The sequence below is a fragment of the Pseudophryne corroboree genome, chromosome 10 (assembly GCF_028390025.1).
Source record: "Pseudophryne corroboree isolate aPseCor3 chromosome 10, aPseCor3.hap2, whole genome shotgun sequence".
Lineage (NCBI taxonomy): Eukaryota > Metazoa > Chordata > Amphibia > Anura > Myobatrachidae > Pseudophryne > Pseudophryne corroboree.
Genome location: NC_086453.1, coordinates 55,372,154 through 55,392,723, shown reverse-complemented (window position 1 = coordinate 55,392,723; position 20,570 = coordinate 55,372,154). Strand labels below are relative to the sequence as shown.

General features: G+C 47.7%; 1 protein-coding gene across 1 annotated transcript in view; it reads left to right on the top strand.

Moving 5' to 3' along the window:
- POLD1 (DNA polymerase delta 1, catalytic subunit) overlaps nt 1-20,570 on the top strand; it is a 294,557-nt gene that overhangs the window by 133,466 nt on the left and 140,521 nt on the right. The window contains exons 14-16 of the mRNA XM_063942417.1: nt 42-130; nt 286-402; nt 6,522-6,635. Coding sequence (XP_063798487.1) covers nt 42-130; nt 286-402; nt 6,522-6,635 — 320 coding nt within the window. The remainder of the gene's footprint in view (nt 1-41; nt 131-285; nt 403-6,521; nt 6,636-20,570) is intronic.

Sequence of the window (20,570 nt, the reverse complement as noted above, 5' to 3'; positions counted from 1 at the left end):
TCTGCATTTTGCTTCATTTCTCTTATCCCATGAAACATTAGGCCATGAAGCAAGATCTGGTGATGCCGGTGGTAAAATTAGAAGGTGGTGAGGATTACACTGGAGCCACAGTTATCGAGCCTGTGAAAGGGTGAGGAAGCTCTGAATAACTGTAGTTGATGATGCATTTACTGCATTTAGTTGTTACGTGTGTCACTTATTGAGCTTGTAGGTGATTACAATGCAAGTTCTGTTCTAAGTGGTGGTCGCACCATTTACTGTTGTATTTCCGTCCTGTTCGTTCAGGTATTATGATGTCCCTATTGCGACTCTAGATTTTTCCTCGCTGTATCCTTCGATCATGATGGCGCACAATCTCTGCTATACAACCCTGCTGCAATCTGGATCCATTGAAAAATACGGGTGAGAATTCCTTTGTTCAGTAAATCTACGTCATTAGCCTCCTAGAAAACAGTAGTAGCAGATTTACATTTCACTCTTAAGCCAAGCTATGTAATATGTTAGATCGTAGTGGCTGGTCGAGTCACATTGTGGGATTTATATGCAGTCGTCCTGAGAGGGCACCGGGAATACCTTGGGGCATATTACTACATTTTGGTTCTGGCCTTGGGAGTTAAAGGGGCAGTAAGATTAGATGCAAAATAATCCAGTGTTGCGTGTAATATTATTGCCCTTTTAAATCCAGCCATGCCCTCTATTCTGGATTCTGCATCATAACCAATAAATCTTGCACGTTTTTGCTCCATAACTAAAACCTTCCATTGTATCTACACTTTACGACTAAAGGGACATTGCTGCCTGTAACAGCACCGTCACATATAGGCTAAGAGGCCGATTCAATTAGTCGCAAAGCTTACAGTGCAGCTTCTGGTGCTAGGTTTACTGCCAATTTCGGTGCTTGGTGTGCCCGTGGCTAATGCGTGTTAATTCATAGCTCCCAGGTTAAGTGCCCGTAGCTATGGAATTACCCCATGAGGTAAGCCCCAAAGGCGCACTTAATGCTGATTTTTCCTTTCAGAGGTTCCCGAGGCTGCAAGGGAAATCGGAGTTGAGTGAACCTACTGGGGATTACCGTGTGGGGTAGTGACACTTAATTGAATAGCTCAGGCAGGGCAGAGCTGCTACCGCCTTGCTAAAAGGCTCATGGCTATTTGAATCTGCCTCAAAATGAGGGTGTGTCTGTTTCCAGCGGGATCTCTTCCACCTAGGCGTAGGACGGTGCAAGTGTGTACGCTGGTCATGACTAGTAGCAAACCAAACACATATAGTGGGTGGGTGCACTGTAACACGTAGAACTCTGCATACAGGTGTATATTTCAGCGGGCGAGATATGGAAGCATATACAGGCAATTGCAGTCCAGCTCTGCATCAGGCTCATGGTGTCTAGCTCTGCTCCAAGGTACTGACCTGTGACCCCGTAGTACAAAGTGTGTGCACGCAGTGGTGATTTGCTTTTTGATTTGCACAGTGCACCAATGAGAGCTGTTTTAGTGAAGGTGCCAGTGCGCATGCTTGGTCATTATTTCTCTAACGTCCTAGTGGATGCTGGGAACTCCAGTAAGGACCATGGGGAATAGCGGGCTCCGCAGGAGACTGGGCACTCTAAAGAAAGATTTAGTACTACTGGTGTGCACTGGCTCCTCCCTCTATGCCCCTCCTCCAGACCTCAGTTAGAATCTGTGCCCGGACGGAGCTGGGTGCATTCTATTGAGCTCTCCTGAGCTTGCTAATAAGAAAGTATTTTAGTTAGGTTTTTTTTATTTTCAGAGAGCTTCTGCTGGCAACAGACTCTCTGCTACGTGGGACTGAGGGGAGAGAAGCAAACCTACTAACTGCGGCTAGCTTGCGCTTCTTAGGCTACTGGACACCATTAGCTCCAGAGGGATCGAACACAGGACCTGACCTTGTCGTCCGTTCCCGGAGCCGCGCCGCCGTTCCCCTCGCAGAGCCAGAAGACAGAAGCCGGCAGAAGCGGCGAAGACATCGAAATCGGCGGCAGAAGACTCCTGTCTTCACATGAGGTAGCGCACAGCACTGCAGCTGTGCGCCATTGTGCCCACACTAACCCACACACTCCGGTCACTGTAGGGTGCAAGGCGCAGGGGGGGGCGCCCTGGGCAGCAATTGATACCTCCTGGCGAAAACTGCATATAGACAGTGGGACACTGTTATATGTATGAGCCCCCGCCATTTATTTTACAGAAAATCGCGGGACAGAAGCCCGCCGCTGAGGGCGCGGGGCCTTCATCCTCAGCACTCACCAGCGCCATTTTCCTGCCACAGCTCCGCTGAGAGGAAGCTCCCCAGGCTCTCCCCTGCAGAATCATGGTAGAAGGGTGAAAAAGAGAGGGGGGGGCACATAAATTTAGGCGCATTAATCATAATACAGCAGCTACTGGGTAAACACTAAAGTACTGTGTAATCCCTGGGTTATATAGCGCTGGGGTGTGTGCTGGCATACTCTCTCTCTGTCTCTCCAAAAGGCCTTGTGGGGGTCCTGTCCTCATTTAGAGCTTCCCCTGTGTGTGTGGTGTGTCGGTACGCGTGTGTCGACATGTTTGACGAAGAGGGCTATGTGGAGGCAGAGCAAGTGCAGTTGACTGACGTGTCGCTGCCGACGGTGCCGAGACCTGATTGGATAGATATGTGGAAGGTGTTAAATGATAATGTAAACTCCTTACATAAAAGGTTGGATAAAGCTGATACCTCGGGCCAGTCAGGGTCTCAACCCATGCCTGATCCTACAGCGCAGAGGCCCTCAGGGTCTCAAAAGCGTCCACTATCCAAAATGGTTGACACAGATGTCGACACGGATTCTGACTCCAGTGTCGACGACGATGATGCAAAATTGCAACCGAAAATGACAAAAGCTATACGCTACATGATTATAGCGATGAAGGATGTTTTACACATATCAGAGGTAAACCCTGTCCCTGACAAGAGGGTTTATATGTATGGGGAGAAAAAGAGGTGACTTTTCCCCCTTCACATGAGTTAAATGAGTTATGTGAAAGAGCGTGGGATTCCCCTGATAAGAAGGTCCTGATTTCCAAAAGGTTACTTATGGCGTACCCTTTCCCTCCAGAGGACAGGGTGCGCTGGGAATCCTCCCCTAGAGTAGATAAAGCTCTGACATGCTTATCTAAGAAGGTGGCCCTGCCGTCGCAGGATACGGCCACCCTAAAGGATCCTGCAGATAGAAAGCAGGAAAGTATCCTGAAATCTGTTTATACACATTCAGGGACTCTACTGAGGCCGGCAATTGCGTCGGCGTGGATGTGTAGTGCTGTAGCAGCGTGGACAGATAATCTGTCTGAGGAAATGTATACCTTGGACAGGGATACCATTATGCTGACCCTGGGGCATATAAAAGACACTGTCCTATATATGAGGGATGCCCAGAGGGACATTTGCCTACTGGGCTCTAGAATTAATGCAATGTCAATTTCTGCCAGGAGGGTCCTGTGGACTCTGCAGTGGACAGGTGATGCCGACTCCAAAAAACACATGGAGGTGTTACCTTACAAGGGTGAGGAATTGTTTGGGGACGGTCTCTCGGACCTGGTTTCCACAGCTACTGCTGGGAAGTCAAACTTTTTGCCATATATTCCCTCACAACCTAAGAAAGCACCGTATTACCAAATGCAGTCCTTTCGCGCACAAAGAAGCAAGAAGGTCAGAGGTGCTTCCTTTCTTGCTAGAGGCAGGGGTAGAGGAAAAAGCTGCACCTTACAGCTAGTTCCCAGGAACAGAAGTCCTCCCCGGCTTCCACTAAATCCACCGCATGACGCTGGGGCTCCACGGCTGGAGCCAGGAGCGGTGGGGGCGCGTCTCCGATATTTCAGCCACCAGTGGGTTCGCTCACAGGTGGATCCCTGGGCTATACAGATTGTGTCTCAGGGATACAAACTGGAATTCGAGGTGATGCCCCCTCAACGTTACCTAAAATCGGCCCTGCCAGCTTCCCCCATAGAAAGGGAAGTAGTGGTAGCGGCAATTCACAAGCTATTTCTCCAGCAGGTGGTGGTAAAGGTTCCCCTTCTTCAACAGGGAAAGGGATACTATTCCACAATGTTTGTGGTACCGAAACCGGACGGTTCGGTCAGACCTATATTAAATTTAAAGTCCCTGAACATTTATCTGAAAAGATTCAAGTTCAAAATGGAATCGCTCAGAGCGGTCATTGCAAGCCTGGAAGAGGGGGATTTTATGGTGTCTCTGGACATCAAGGATGCTTACTTGCATGTCCCCATTTATCCGCCTCATCAGGAGTACCTCAGATTTGTGGTACAGGACTGTCATTACCAATTCCAGACGTTGCCGTTTGAGCTCTCCACGGCACCGAGAATATTTACCAAGGTAATGGCAGAAATGATGGTGATCCTGAGAAAGCAAGGAGTCACAGTTATCCCATACTTGGACGATCTCCTCATAAAGGCGAGGTCAAGGGAGCAGTTGCAGATCAGCGTAGCGCACTCTCAGGAAGTGTTGCAACAGCATGGCTGGATTCTGAATATCCCAAAGTCGCAGCTGATTCCTACGACGCGTCTGCCCTTTCTGGGCATGATTCTGGACACAGACCAGAAGAAGGTGTTTCTCCCGACGGAGAAGGCTCAAGAGCTTGTGACTCTAGTCAGAGACCTCTTAAAACCGAAACAGGTGTCTGTGCATCACTGCACGCGAGTACTGGGAAAGATGGTGGCATCGTACGAAGCCATTCCCTTCGGCAGGTTCCATGCGAGGATCTTTCAATGGGATCTGTTGGACAAATGGTCCGGATCGCATCTTCAGATGCAGCGGCTGATCACCCTGTCCCCCAGGGCCAGGATGTCTCTTCTGTGGTGGCTACAGAGTGCTCACCTTCTCGAGGGCCGCAGGTTCGGCATACAGGACTGGGTCCTGGTGACCACGGATGCGAGCCTCCGAGGGTGGGGGACAGTCACTCAGGGAAGAAACTTCCAAGGGTTGTGGTCAAGTCAGGAGGCTTGTCTGCACATAAATATCCTGGAACTAAGGGCCATATTCAACGCCCTGAGTCAAGCGGAGCCCCTGCTTCGCAACCGACTGGGCAGATTTCTGCACTTTCTACAGTCTGGAGTGACTATGGGCTTGAAGTTGGGATCCATAAAGGTCCAGATTTCGGCCCTATCCATTTTCTTTCAAAAGGAACTGGCGTCTCTTCCTGAAGTTCAGATGTTTGTTAAGGGAGTGCTGCATATTCAGCCGCCTTTTGTGCCACCAGTGGCACCTTGGGATCTCAACGTGGTGTTGGGTTTCCTAAAATCCCACTGGTTTGAACCACTTAAGACCGTGGCGCTAAAGTATCTCACGTGGAAGGTGGTCATGCTATTGGCCTTGGCTAGGCGTGTGTCAGAATTGGCGGCTTTGTCATGTAAAAGCCCCTATCTGGTTTTTCATATGGACAGGGCAGAATTGCGGACTCGTCCCCAATTTCTGCCAAAGGTGGTGTCATCTTTTCATTTGAACCAACCTATTGTGGTGCCTGCGGCTACTCGTGACTTGGAGGATTCCAGGTTACTAGATGTAGTCAGGGCTTTGAAGATTTATGTAGCCAGAACGGCTGGAGTCAGGAAAACTGACTCGCTGTTTATCCTATATGTCCCCAACAAGTTGGGGGCTCCTGCTTCAAAGCAAACCGTTGCCCGCTGGATCTGTAACACGATTCAGCAGGCTCATTCTGCGGCTGGATTGCCGCATCCAAAATCAGTGAAAGCCCATTCCACAAGGAAGGTGGGCTCTTCTTGGGCGGCTGCCCGAGGGGTCTCGGCTTTACAGCTTTGCCGAGCTGCTACTTGGTCGGGTTCAAACACATTTGCAAAATTCTACAAGTTTGATACCCTGGCTGAGGAGGACCTTGAGTTTGCCCATTCGGTGCTGCAGTCATCCGCACTCTCCCGCCCGTTTGGGAGCTTTGGTATAATCCCCATGGTCCTTACGGAGTTCCCAGCATCCACTAGGAAGTTAGAGAAAATAAGATTTTACTCACCGGTAAATCTATTTCTCATAGTCCGTAGTGGATGCTGGGCGCCCGTCCCTAGTGCGGACTTTTCTGCAATACGTGTACATAGTTATTGCTTAATAATGGGTTATGTTATGTTGGCATCCATTGTTGATGCCCGGTTGTTATTCATACTGTTGACTGGATAAGTGTATCACAAGTTATACGGTGTGATTGGTGTGGCTGGTATGAGTCTTAACCGGGATTCCAAAATCCTTTCCTTATAATGTCTGCTCTTCCGGGCACAGTTTCCTTAACTGATGTCTGGAGGAGGGGCATAGAGGGAGGAGCCAGTGCACACCAGATAGTACTAAATCTTTCTTTAGAGTGCCCAGTCTCCTGCGGAGCCCGCTATTCCCCATGGTCCTTACGGAGTTCCCAGCATCCACTACGGACTATGAGAAATAGATTTACCGGTGAGTAAAATCTTATTTTTCCCTGACCAATCTCTTTTAGTCTTTACAACATCATGTGACTTCTTATATCCTGTTTAAATACCCAGCCTCAATCCTGAAGATTTCATCAAGACCCCAACAGGTGATCACTTTGTAAAGACAAGCGTACGGAAGGGGCTGCTCCCTGAGATCTTGGAGAACCTCTTATCTGCCCGAAAGCGGTGAGGAAACAAAATGTATAATCGGCAAGAAACTTTTTGTGTTAATATATTTTATTTTTTCCAATAATTATAAATACAAAATTTGCAATATATTTCTTTTTTTTTTTTCTTTTTCTTTTTGAATAATTTTTATTCATGGGATCACAAAAACAGATACCAACAGACAGTGGTTACAGCATATTACATTGCAAATACAGTATAATAGTTGGTAATTATAAAGATAACCAAAAAAGAGGAACAGTGATCCATTTTTGACCCAGAGAGCGGGTAATATAAAACAGAAAAGGTGGCAGTCAGCAGCGCAGCTGACCGACTGACATAAGTAAAAATAGAAAGAGGTCGAGAAGAAAGAAAGACAGAGAAGAAGAAAGAAAAAGAGAGAAATAAACAAAATAGGATAGGGTAGAGTCCCCGGGAGGGTCCCATCAAATATAGTACGGGGTGTCGCAAATTGAAAGGTGAAGGGGCGTGCTGGGAGGCCAGCCATGGACTCCATATTTTATCGAATAACTTAGAGGAGCAGTTTATGATGGTAGTCATGTAGTCCATGCTGTAAATGTACCAGATACGGGCAATTATAGATTGCATGGAAGGCGGGATAGGGTTTTTCCAATCTGCAGCTAGTTGACATGTCGTTGCAGAGACTATATGACGCATCAGTTTATTTTGAAATTTTGTTAGCGTTGGCAGGTTTAAGGGGAGGAGAATGTATTTAGGGTCAGAAGGGATAGGAATCTGCAATAAGCTAGAAATAAAATGTATCACTTCCCTCCACATATGCACTATTTTAGGACATGACCACCATATGTGTAGGAAAGAGCCCTCTGCGCCATATCCTCTCCAACACCTATCCGATGTATCCGGGTACATTTTGCTCAAGCGAGACGGTACATAATACCATCTATATAATAATTTATAGATATTCTCTTTGATTCTTACGCAGATGGAGCTAGACGCCGCGTTACCCCAGGCTTCAGACCATTCCTCGTCATCTAAAGCCGAGCCTAGGTCCATTTCCCATGCTCTCTCATGAGGATCACGCTGAGAGGGAGGGTCCCCAGTGAGAGTAGTGTATAAGCGGGAAATAAGGCCTTTGGTTGAGTGGCGTCTGAAACGTATAGTCTCAAATGTGGTCAGGGGTCTTCTAGAGAGGACGCGGCCCATTGAGGAATGAAAGTGTCTGAGTTGTAAAAACGGATAAAAGTATCTAGAGGGAATATCAATTTTTTCTTGAATCTGAGTAAATTGAGGAAAACTGGTTTCCCTGGTGATATCATTCAGATATAAAATACCTCTATCTTGCCAAGGAGCAAACAATGATCTATTTGTACCAGGAGGGAATGCAGGGTTGTGTAATATTGGGATGATAGGGGATGGGGCTGGGGCCAAGCCGAATTTCCTATTAGCAAAGTCCCAAACCGTTAGTGAACGGTAAACTATGGGGTGGGATGCTACATTTCTAGGGCGGGAGGATTTCGAAAGCCAAAGAAGAGAGGCTAGAGAGACCTAGGTCGGCGGCTTCTATAGATACCCAGACTCTGCGAGATTCGGGGTTGCACCATTGTACGCAGTGTGAGAGCTGTGTGGCTAAATAATATCTTCTAAAGTCTGGGATGCCTAGGCCGCCACTAAATGTGGGGCGCTGTAGAAGTTTCAGTTGTACTCGGGGGCGCTTATTAGCCCATATGAATTGTGACGTGTGAAATTGTAAGAATTTAAAAACAGATGGAGGAATAAATATCGAGAGGGTCTGGAATAGGTAAAGTATCCGAGGGAGCACGTTCATCTTCCCCGAGTTTACCCTACCTATCCAGGAGATAAAGAGGCTAGACCAAGAAGACAAGTCTGACTTAATTCGATCTAAAAGCCTAGGGAAATTAGCTTGGTAAAGTTGATGATGGCTATGCGTTAGAAAAATACCTAAGTATTTAATCTTTTGCCTGTGCCATTGAAATGGAAAGGAATTTTCTAAAGAGAGCTTAACCGGTCCGGGGATATAAAAATTCAATACTTCAGTCTTACCTGTATTAAGTTTATAACCTGAGTGTTTAGAGTAGAGGTCTATCTCAGAAAGGAGCGGCTGTATCGACTGAGATGGGGATCCCAAAGATATTAGAACATCGTCAGCGTATAACGCAATTTTGTGTTCAGAAGGGTCTACCCGCACTCCAGCTATATCTGTACTAGCTCGGATCCTTGCTGCCAGCGGCTCCATGACCAGGGCAAATAGCAATGGGGAGAGCGGGCATCCCTGTCTGGTGCAGTTAGTGATACCGAATGTGGAAGAGGTGAGGCGATTGACAGAAACCGTGGCAGTAGGGGATCTGTAAAGCGCCGAAACACCGTCTAGGAATTTGCCAGAAAAGCCCATCCTCCGGAACACTGAAAAAGCGAAGGGCTAGGAAATTCTGTCAAAAGCCTTCTCGGCATCCAGTGCTAGCAACAGCGAGGGTAGCTTTTGTTTATGGATAGAGTAAATCAAATCTATGGCTCTCCTGGTATTATCGGAGGCCTGGCGGCCAGAGATGAAGCCTACTTGGTCTGGATGTATCAATTGCGTGAGTAGGGGAGCCAAGCGGTTGGCTAAGATTTTAGCATAAATCTTAAGATCCACGTTCAGCAACGAGATCGGGCGATAGTTAGAACATTGCGTTGGATCCCTTTCCGGCTTTGGAATCACAATAATGTCGGCTTGTACAGTCGCTGGCGCAAATAAAGCTCCCCCCCAGAACACTATTAAAGAGCGAGGTAAGGTAAGGAGCCAATTCCGTATGGAATGTTTTGTAATACTGAGCGGTAAAGCCATCTGGGCCAGGTGCAGCCGATGACCGCATAGATTTGATAGCGGCAACTGTCTCTTCCAGTGAGATATCCGCATTAAGAAGAGAAATCTGCTGCTCTGTCAGACATGGCAAGGGGGTATCGGATAAATATGAACATGCTCCCTCCAGACCATCGGAGGGAAGAGGGGGGGCAGGGAGATTATATAAGGAGCTATAATAGTTCCGAAATTCCTCCACCATCAATTTAGGATCATAAGTGAGTGCGTTTAACATAGTAGAGTGTAGTTTTTCTATCATTCCCATAGCTCGCTTACCTCGTAACTTATTGGCTAAGAGGCTATCTATTTTATCCGCTTTATCGTAAAATTTTTGACGGAGCTTCTGTAGTATAGCTGCCGCCCTTCGCGATAAAAGGGTATTTAACTGACCCCTGAGGGTATTTATCTGGGAGAGTAGGGAGTCGCATGGAGCAGTTTTATGTTGGGTTAAGAGCGCAGAAATTTGAGATTCCAATGAGGAAACTTCCTGTGCTGCTTTCTTACGTATGGCTGAGGCCTTGGACATAAATTGACCGCGAATAGTGGCTTTATGTGCCTCCCAAACTAAACTAGGAGAGACTTCTGGGGAGGCGTTTTCCTCAACAACAACAAAAAATTCAGGTTCAGTTTAGTGTCTGAGAGAGTGGAGGGGTGTGAAAGAAGGGTATCATCAAGACGCCATGCACGGGTCTTATTAGGGGTGCTATAGTAATCTACCAGGATATAAACCCCCGCATGGTCCGTCCATGAACAGGGAGTGATGCCTGAATCAGATATCAATGATGAGAGTGAGTGAGACACATGTATCATATCTATTCGAGAATAATGCTGATGAGGCGCAGAAAAGTGGGTATAATCTCTAGCAGTGGAGTGTTTAAGACGCCAGGTGTCTCGTAAATCAAGCTGTGTGAGGGAGGATGTTAATGTGAGGGCGGCTTCAGTCGGAGATGCTTCCTTATTTTTGGGAGGAGTAGATTTATCTAAGGAAGGATCAATCACAGTATTAAAGTCCCCCCAAAAAATAATGTGGCCCTGCGCTACTCTAGTAAGACTCAAAAAGAATGTGCGGAAAAAACGGGATTGATCTTGATTAGGGGCATATACAGACACAAGTGTTACAATTTCAGTGCGGAGCGTACCAATCACTATGAGGTATCGGCCGTCAGAATCAGTTATGGTCGTAGTATGTACAAATGGAATGTTACGGTGGATCAGTATAGCCACCCCCCTTTTCTTACAGTCAGCAGAGCCAAAAAAGGTTTGGGAAAATTGCTTACCCTGAAGTTGGGTCTCCTGAAGGAAAACGATATCAGCCTTCTCTCTCCGACAGGCGGATAACATCACTGTACGTTTCTTGGGAGAATTAAGCCCATTAACATTTATAGAAAACAATTTAAGTGCCATGTGATACCAAGGGACAAAAGAGTAGCAATGGAAACCCCTCCCGGGGAAGAAGGAAAAGGAAAGAAGAAGAGTAACAGTAAGAAACAAGAATCAGAGATGTAGGAAAAGAGAAAGTGATAGAGAACCCATACGGGAGAAAACCCTGAATTATAGGGTCCCAATCAAGGACCGCTACACAAATGTGAAACATTATATTTCGAAGTAACAAATAAAGGGAGCACAGGGGTGGCAGGAACAGCCCCCAATGCAGAAGAAACCGGTCCCTCTGGACCGCAACAGTTGAGTCGGCTGGAGCCGAAAATTCAATTACTTAACCCAGTATATGAAAAACAAAAAACAAAAGTGTACTGTGTCATATCCAGCAGAAAAATAAAAAAATAAAATAAAAATAAAAAAAGGGGGGGGGGACAGGGTAAACAAGATAAGCTCAGCGCAATAGTACAAAACTAGGTGGAACATTTAACAAACGTTAAAGCTTGGCGAGCAATATAAGAACCTATGACATGCACATTAAGAGAAGTAAGATAATAATCTCCTCCTATCTGGAGACACATCCTTAAAGTGTAGGGGACTTGTCAAAGTCGAAAAATATCATAATGCATATGCCTTGTACTAACACCAGGCGCATGCCCGCTGTGCGCGTGCACATACTCGCAATTTGCGTATGATCGCTCCCGCGTTCCTGCGGGTGGTGTGCGCATTTACGGTAGTGTTTGTGAGCGCATAGAGGGTTATCAAAACATTTCATATTTAACCCAAATAGTGCACATTGTACACATAGCCCCCTGCACCACATTAGAAAGAAATAGCTGTTTAAAATAGTTACTGAACAAAGGGATTCACCTTTACAGGATAGGAGGGGACAGAACAAGGTTACAAGGTGGTGTTTGGTATTCAGCTGTAGGGTATTTTAAGGGAAACATTCCGGTATTGGTTAGAGGAAGATCGCATGTTGCAGCGTATAGTTATGTGCAGAAGTAGAATATAGATATAAAACTGTATTTACTATGTATTATGTATGCGGCGGGAATCCAGAGGATACCACCCCCAAGAGCAGTTGAGAATGACATCGCCCACCTTTTCAAATCAACCTATGACCTCTCCTGTAATGTAAATGAACATCTCTGTGTCCAATAGACAAAGGGATTACAGTGACCATTGTATTGTTTTGGATGAAGTGAATAAATAGAGCTTGCAGCAGGCTTGGTCACACAAGACTCTGAACGCTTTCTACCTGATAGCGGAGGACTGGTCCAGGACGCGCTTGCGAACGAATTCTCACGTATGTACATTCTCTGTAGCCATTATTCTGTTTAGATATCATGTTAGCTTGTAGTGTATAAATTGTATTGTTATTTCCTTTTGTCTAATTAATCCGCAGTGGCCTTAGAACCCTGTGGTTTTACCCCATATCGGTGTTGTGTCCTCATTTCTCTGCTAGGGGTTATAGGGTTATTATATTCACAAACTGCTTAAGGTTTTAACGTGTATTTGGTAAAGGGTACGCACTGTGAGTACTTTGTACCGACAGCGCTGCACAAGGTTTAAAGTGTATCATCATTACAGTGCCGTGCTGCAGAAGGTTAAAGCTCATTACATTGTATCACTAACAAGGTTTAAAATCTATCATCCTATTGTGTGCGCGCGGTGTGTACTTTGTACTCCCGGCGCGGCGTCCTGTACGCTAAGTCCGTAAGCTATAGGACTCTGTACGCAAATAGCGTACACAGTATGTAGCGTGTGTATTCAATCCAGCGGCCGCAGCGGCCCCAGGATAAAGGTGTATTTAAAGTTATAGCTTTATGTTTAAAGATAATAATTGACATTTTCTCTATCGTCCTAAGTGGATGCTGGGGTTCCTGAAAGGACCATGGGGAATAGCGGCTCCGCAGGAGACAGGGCACAAAAAAGTAAAGCTTTACTAGGTCAGGTGGTGTGCACTGGCTCCTCCCCCTATGACCCTCCTCCAGACTCCAGTTAGATTTTGTGCCCGAACGAGAAGGGTGCAATCTAGGTGGCTCTCCTAAAGAGCTGCTTAGAGAAAGTTTAGTTTAGGTTTTTTTTTTTTTTTTTCTTTACAGTGAGTCCTGCTGGCAACAGGATCACTGCAACGTGGGACTTAGGGGGAAAGTAGTAAACTCACCTGCATGCAGAGTGGATTTGCTGCTTGGCTACTGGACACCATTAGCTCCAGAGGGATCGAACACAGGCCCAGCCGTGGAGTCCGGTCCCGGAGCCGCGCCGCCGACCCCCTTGCAGATGCTGAAGCGTGAAGAGGTCCGGAAACCGGCGGCTGAAGACTCCTCAGTCTTCATAAGGTAGCGCACAGCACTGCAGCTGTGCGCCATTTTCCTCTCAGCACACTTCACTGGGCAGTCACTGAGGGTGCAGAGCGCTGGGGGGGGGCGCTCTGAGAGGCAAATATAAACCTTATACAAGGCTAAAAATACCTCACATATAGCCCATAGGGGCTATATGGAGATATTTAACCCCTGCCTGACTGGAAAAATAGCGGGAGAAGAACCCGCCGAAAAAGGGGCGGGGCCTATCTCCTCAGCACACGGCGCCATTTTCTGTCACAGCTCCGCTGGTCAGAACGGCTCCCAGGTCTCTCCCCTGCACTGCACTACAGAAACAGGGTAAAACAGAGAGGGGGGGCACATTAATGGCTATATATATATATATTAAAGCAGCTATAAGGGAGCACTTAATATAAGGATATCCCTTGTATATATAGCGCTTTGTGGTGTGTGCTGGCAGACTCTCCCTCTGTCTCCCCAAAAGGGCTAGTGGGTCCTGTCTTCATTAGAGCATTCCCTGTGAGTTTGCGGTGTGTGTCGGTACGTGGTGTCGACATGTATGAGGACGATATTGGTGTGGAGGCGGAGCAATTGCCAAATATGCAGATGTCACCCCCCAGGGGGTCGACACCAGAATGGATGCCTTTATTTGTGGAATTACGTGATGGTTTATCTTCCCTTAAACAGTCAGTTGAGGACATGAGGCGGCCGGACAATCAATTAATGCCTGTCCAGGCGCCTCAAACACCGTCAGGGGCTGTAAAACGCCCTTTGCCTCAGTCGGTCGACACAGACCCAGACACGGGCACTGATTCCAGTGACGACGGTAGAAATTCAAACGTATTTTCCAGTAGGGCCACACGTTATATGATTTTGGCAATGAAGGAGACGTTACATTTAGCTGATACTACAGATACCGTAAAACAGGGTATTATGTATGGTGTGAAAAAACTACAAACAGTTTTTCCTGAATCAGAAGAATTAAATGACGTGTGTGATGAAGCGTGGGTTGCTCCTGATAAAAAGTTGATAATTTCAAAAAAGTTATTGGCATTATACCCTTTCCCGCCAGAGGTTAGGGCGCGCTGGGAAACACCCCCTAAGGTGGACAAGGCGCTCACACGCTTATCCAAACAAGTGGCGTTACCCTCTCCTGAGACGGCCGCACTTAAGGATCCATCAGATAGAAAGATGGAAGTTATTCAAAAGAATATATACACACATGCAGGTGTTATACTACGACCAGCTATAGCAACTGCCTGGATGTGCAGTGCTGGAGTAGTTTGGTCAGAATCCCTGATTGAAAATATTGATACCCTAGATAGGGACAATGTTTTACTGTCGTTAGAACAAATAAAGGATGCATTTATCTATATGCGTGATGCACAGAGGGATATTTGCACACTGGCATCTCGGGTGAGTGCTATGTCCATTTCAGCCAGAAGAGCCTTATGGACACGACAGTGGACAGGCGATGCGGATTCAAAACGTCACATGGAGGTTTTGCCGTATAAAGGGGAGGAGTTATTTGGAGTTGGTCTATCAGACTTGGTGGCCACGGCTACTGCCGGGAAATCCACTTTTTTACCTCAAGTCACTCCCCAACAGAGAAAGGCACCGACCTTTCAACCGCAGCCTTTTCGCTCCTACAAAAATAAGAGAGCAAAGGGCTTGTCGTACCTGCCACGAGGCAGAGGAAGAGGGAAGAGACACCAACAGGCAGCTCCTTCCCAGGAACAGAAGCCCTCCCCGGCTCCTGCAAAAACCTCAGCATGACGCTGGGGCCTCTCAAGCGGACTCGGGGACAGTGGGGGGCCGTCTCAAAAATTACAGCGCGCAGTGGGCTCACTCGCAGGTAGACCCCTGGATCCTGCAGATAATATCTCAGGGGTACAGGTTGGAATTAGAGACGGATCCTCCTCATCGTTTCCTGAAGTCTGCCTTACCAACCGTCTCTTCCGAAAGGGAGAGGGTGTTGGAAGCCATTCACAAGCTGTACGCTCAGCAGGTGATAGTCAAAGTACCCCTATTACAACAAGGAAAGGGGTATTATTCCACTCTATTTGTGGTACCGAAGCCGGATGGCTCGGTAAGGCCTATTCTAAATCTGAAGTCCTTGAACCTCTACATAAAAAAGTTCAAGTTCAAGATGGAGTCACTCAGAGCAGTGATAGCGAACCTGGAAGAAGGGGACTTTATGGTATCCTTGGACATCAAGGATGCGTATCTACACGTTCCGATTTACCCCGCACACCAGGGGTACCTCAGGTTCATTGTTCAAAACTGTCACTATCAGTTTCAGACGCTGCCGTTCGGATTGTCCACGGCGCCTCGGGTCTTTACCAAGGTAATGGCCGAGATGATGATTCTTCTTCGAAGAAAAGGCGTATTAGTTATCCCATACTTGGACGATCTCCTAATAAGGGCAAGGTCCAGAGAACAGCTGGAGACAGCTTTAGCACTATCTCAAGAGGTGCTAAGACAACACGGGTGGATTCTGAATATTCCAAAATCCCATTTAATCCCGACAACTCGTCTGCTGTTCCTAGGAATGATTCTGGACACGGTTCAGAAAAAGGTTTTCCTTCCAGAGGAAAAAGCCAAGGAGTTATCCGATCTGGTCAGGAACCTCCTAAAACCAGGAAAAGTGTCAGTACATCAATGCACAAGAGTCCTGGGAAAAATGGTGGCTTCTTACGAAGCAATTCCATTCGGCAGATTCCATGCAAGAATATTCCAAAGGGATCTGTTGGACAAATGGTCAGGGTCGCATCTGCAGATGCACCTGCGAATAACCCTGTCACCAAAGACAAGGGTGTCACTTCTGTGGTGGTTGCAGAAGGCTCACCTATTAGAAGGCCGCAGATTCGGCATTCAGGATTGGATCCTGGTGACCACGGACGCCAGCCTGAGAGGCTGGGGAGCAGTCACACAAGGAAGAAACTTCCAGGGAGTATGGACGAGTCTGGAAAAGTCTCTTCACATAAACATTCTGGAACTAAGAGCAATCTACAATGCTCTAAGCCAGGCGGAACTTCTCCTGCAAGGAAAGCCGGTGTTGATTCAGTCGGACAACATCACGGCGGTCGCCCATGTAAACAGGCAGGGCGGCACAAGAAGCAGGAGTGCAATGGCAGAAGCTGCCAAGATTCTTCGCTGGGCGGAGAATCACGTGATAGCACTGTCAGCAGTGTTCATCCCGGGCGTGGACAACTGGGAAGCAGACTTCCTCAGCAGACACGATCTTCATCCTGGAGAGTGGGGTCTACATCCAGAAGTCTTCAACATGTTAATAGACCGTTGGGAAAGACCAATTGTAGACATGATGGCGTCTCGCCTCAACAAGAAACTGGACAAATATTGCGCCAGGTCAAGAGATCCACAGGCAATAGCTGTGGACGCACTGGTAACTCCTTGGGTGTACCAGTCAGTGTATGTGTTTCCTCCTCTGCCGCTCATACCAAAGGTATTGAAGATCATACGGCAAAGAAGAGTAAGAACAATACTAGTGGTTCCGGATTGGCCGAGAAGGACTTGGTATCCGGAACTTCAAGAGATGCTCACGGACGAACCGTGGCCTCTACCTCTGAGAAGGGACCTGCTACAGCAGGGTCCCTGTCTTTTTCAAGACTTACCGCGGCTGCGTTTGACGGCATGGCGGTTGAACGCCAGATCCTAAAAGGGAAAGGCATTCCAGAAGAAGTCATTCCTACCTTGATTAAGGCACGGAAGGAAGTCACCGTGAAACATTATCACCGCATTTGGCGAAAATATGTAGCGTGGTGCGAGGATCGGAGGGTTCCGACGGAGGAATTCCAACTGGGTCGTTTCCTACATTTCCTGCAATCAGGATTATCTATGGGTCTCAAATTGGGATCCATTAAGGTTCAAATTTCGGCCCTGTCAATATTCTTCCAAAAAGAATTGGCCTCTGTCCCTGAGGTCCAGACTTTTGTCAAGGGAGTACTGCATATACAGCCTCCTGTGGTGCCTCCGGTGGCACCGTGGGATCTAAATGTAGTTTTAGATTTCCTCAAATTCCATTGGTTTGAACCATTGAAAAAGGTGGATTTGAAATATCTCACATTGAAAGTGACTATGTTACTAGCCCTGGCCTCTGCCAGGAGAGTATCTGAATTGGCGGCTTTATCTTATAAAAGTCCTTATCTAATCTTCCATTCGGATAGGGCAGAACTGCGGACTCGTCCGCATTTTCTCCCTAAAGTGGTATCAGCATTTCATCTGAACCAACCTATTGTGGTGCCTGCGGCCACTAGCGACTTGGAGGACTCCAAGTTGTTGGACGTTGTCAGAGCCTTAAAAATATACATTGCAAGGACGGCTGGAGTCAGAAAATCTGACTCGCTGTTTATATTGTATGCACCCAACAAGTTGGGCGCACCTGCTTCTAAGCAGTCGATTGCTCGTTGGATTTGTAACACAATTCAACTTGCACATTCTGTGGCAGGCCTGCCACAGCCTAAAACTGTAAAAGCCCACTCCACAAGGAAGGTGGGCTCATCTTGGGCGGCTGCCCGAGGGGTCTCGGCATTACAACTCTGCCGAGCAGCTACGTGGTCGGGGGAGAACACGTTTGTAAAATTTTACAAATTTGATACCCTGGCAAAGGAGGACCTGGAGTTCTCTCATTCGGTGCTGCAGAGTCATCCGCACTCTCCCGCCCGTTTGGGAGCTTTGGTATAATCCCCATGGTCCTTTCAGGAACCCCAGCATCCACTTAGGACGATAGAGAAAATAAGAATTTACTTACCGATAATTCTATTTCTCGGAGTCCGTAGTGGATGCTGGGCGCCCATCCCAAGTGCGGATTATCTGCAATACTTGTACATAGTTATTGTTAACTAATTCGGGTTATTGTTAAGGAGCCATCTTTAAGAGGCCCTTTCTGTTGTCATACTGTTAACTGGGTTTAGATCACAAGTTGTACGGTGTGATTGGTGTGGCTGGTATGAGTCTTACCCGGGATTCAAAATGCCTCCCTTATTGTGTATGCTCGTCCGGGCACAGTACCTAACTGGAGTCTGGAGGAGGGTCATAGGGGGAGGAGCCAGTGCACACCACCTGACCTAGTAAAGCTTTACTTTTTTGTGCCCTGTCTCCTGCGGAGCCGCTATTCCCCATGGTCCTTTCAGGAACCCCAGCATCCACTACGGACTCCGAGAAATAGAATTATCGGTAAGTAAATTCTTATTATCAGACTATTCAAGTATAGCAAAAAAAAAAAAAAAGTCTGCCAAAATCAAGGATCAAGGAGGGTCGTTGGTGTCATTGCGATGACGAGTTACCCTCGTCCATTCAGGCGGTGGGATCTTGGAGTGTCGTGGCCCAGAAGAAGAAGCAGTCCCACCATTAGAGGACGGTATAGGGAGGAGACCAAATTTAGCCAACAGATCTTGACCTTGAGATAAGGTTTTGACGTAGTGAGTGGAATTGTTCATTGTAACCTGTAGCATGAAAGGAAATCCCCCATCTATATCGTATTTGATGTTGGCGTAGTATCCTAGTAACGGGCTTGAGGTCCCGTCTCTTTTGAATAGTGGAGGGGGCCAGATGCTGAAAAACCTGCAACTGCATATCCCGAAAATCGATCACTGAAGAATCTCGTAGTGACATCAGAATACGTTCCTTTGAGCGAAAATAATGCAGACTAACTATAACGTCCCTGGGCGGTTGTGTCGGAGCAGGTTTCGCTCGGAGCGCTCTGTGGGCTCTATCACAAAGACAGTCTGCATCCGAAAGGTCAGGCAAGACGTGTTGGAAAAAGTCTTTCAGAAAGGACGGTAAAGCAGAGCTAAGGACTGATTCCGCCACATTGCGGATACGTAGATTGTTACGACGGGAGCGATTCTCTTGATCTTCTTGACGTTCTTTGAGGTCCTCCAGCTCATCATGGAATCTGGAAAGTTCCGAATCAAGACGTTGTTGAGAGCGGCAAAGGTCATCCGTCTTAGATTCAAGAGCGTCTGCACGATTACCAAGGGCTGTGAGATCAGACTTGAACTCGGCAATAGCCGTGGAGAGTTCTTGCTTAAAGGTGGATTGTACCCCTTCAAGTAAACTGGTCATGACTACTTGGATCTGTGGGTCAATACCCGTCTCCGATGAACAGGGGGAGGAAGGAGAGTCCATGAGCAATGCAGGAGTCGGGGGGCCCTTAGATTTCTGTCCAAAAAAATTAGTAGGGGCCTGCGTATTTTTCTTGTTTCTTTGCGCCATTATGGAAGAGGGTAGGCTGGGTATCACAAATGTAAAAAAAAGACACAGACGCTATTTGTTGGACGTATGTTAAGTAGAAAAGGGAAAGATATACATAAAAAAACTATCACGGTCCAGGTAGGACCAATGGTATTGTTATGTCCGCATCCTAGATAGTGCAGAGGGGGTGAATAGGGCCAGTGACCCTATCGCTATCTTCCTAGGGCTGTTAACAGGTAACGAGCGGCATTTGAAGCAAATGACTGTAGCGTGACTCCAGGGGCGGGGAGAGCAAGGACCAGGCAGTGTCGGGAGGAGTGACAATGCTAGGTGGCCTCACTATCGTACCTGGTTATCCGTGAATGTCCCCAGGAGCCGGACCGGCGGGGCGGTGGGGGAAATAGGAGTCCCCGGATTTAGTAGAGGGGACAGGCCGCAACCCGCAGAGGGGTAGGAGACCCCTCCCGACTCCGCGAACCCGAGTCCCACAGCAAAGAAAGTGTCCAGGTGCTAAGAAGACACACAGGGAGGCAGTGTAACAGGATGAAGCCCCAATAATAATGTAGTTTTAGGGCTGTACAACAGGAGCACTCACAAATCCTGTCTCACTCCAATGGCTGCCAAGCCACGCCCCCGTAAATATGTAATCTTATGTGGCCCTGCTACCTCCGGATCCCCTACAGTTGCAGTGAGGCCATAAAAGTGACAGGAGTCTGCCTACCCTGTCACTTTTGCAGTAACAGATTGATCCCTGCCAGCTGTGGTGTGTCTCCTGCACTGAGAGACAAGTGAGCAGCAGTGTAGTGAGGCTGGAGTATGTCCTTGGATATAGCCTCAGAATGCCCCTCTATATTCAAAGAAGTAAGCCCGTCTGGACCTCCACGCCAGTGTGGTGCCTGCAGCAAGGACGGCTGGGAGAACGAGGCCCTAAGCGGGTGGGAGGGGGAGGCAGTGAACAATCCGTATGGAAGCAGGGGAGAGTGCCTTACCGGGCAGGCGGAGAGGCAGTGCGGGTCCCGTCACCAGGGAGAGGAGTCAAGATGGCCGCCGGCCCGAGTGAGCTGCTGGCAGTGCCGTCTCCTACTCGGGCTGTCAGGCGGTGGTGCGCCAGAGAGCCGTCTGCAGGTCTTCCGGGGTCCCCCGTGGGTGTTGGCAGGGCCAGCTCTCCAGGGAGGAAGCAGGGCAAGTCCGTCC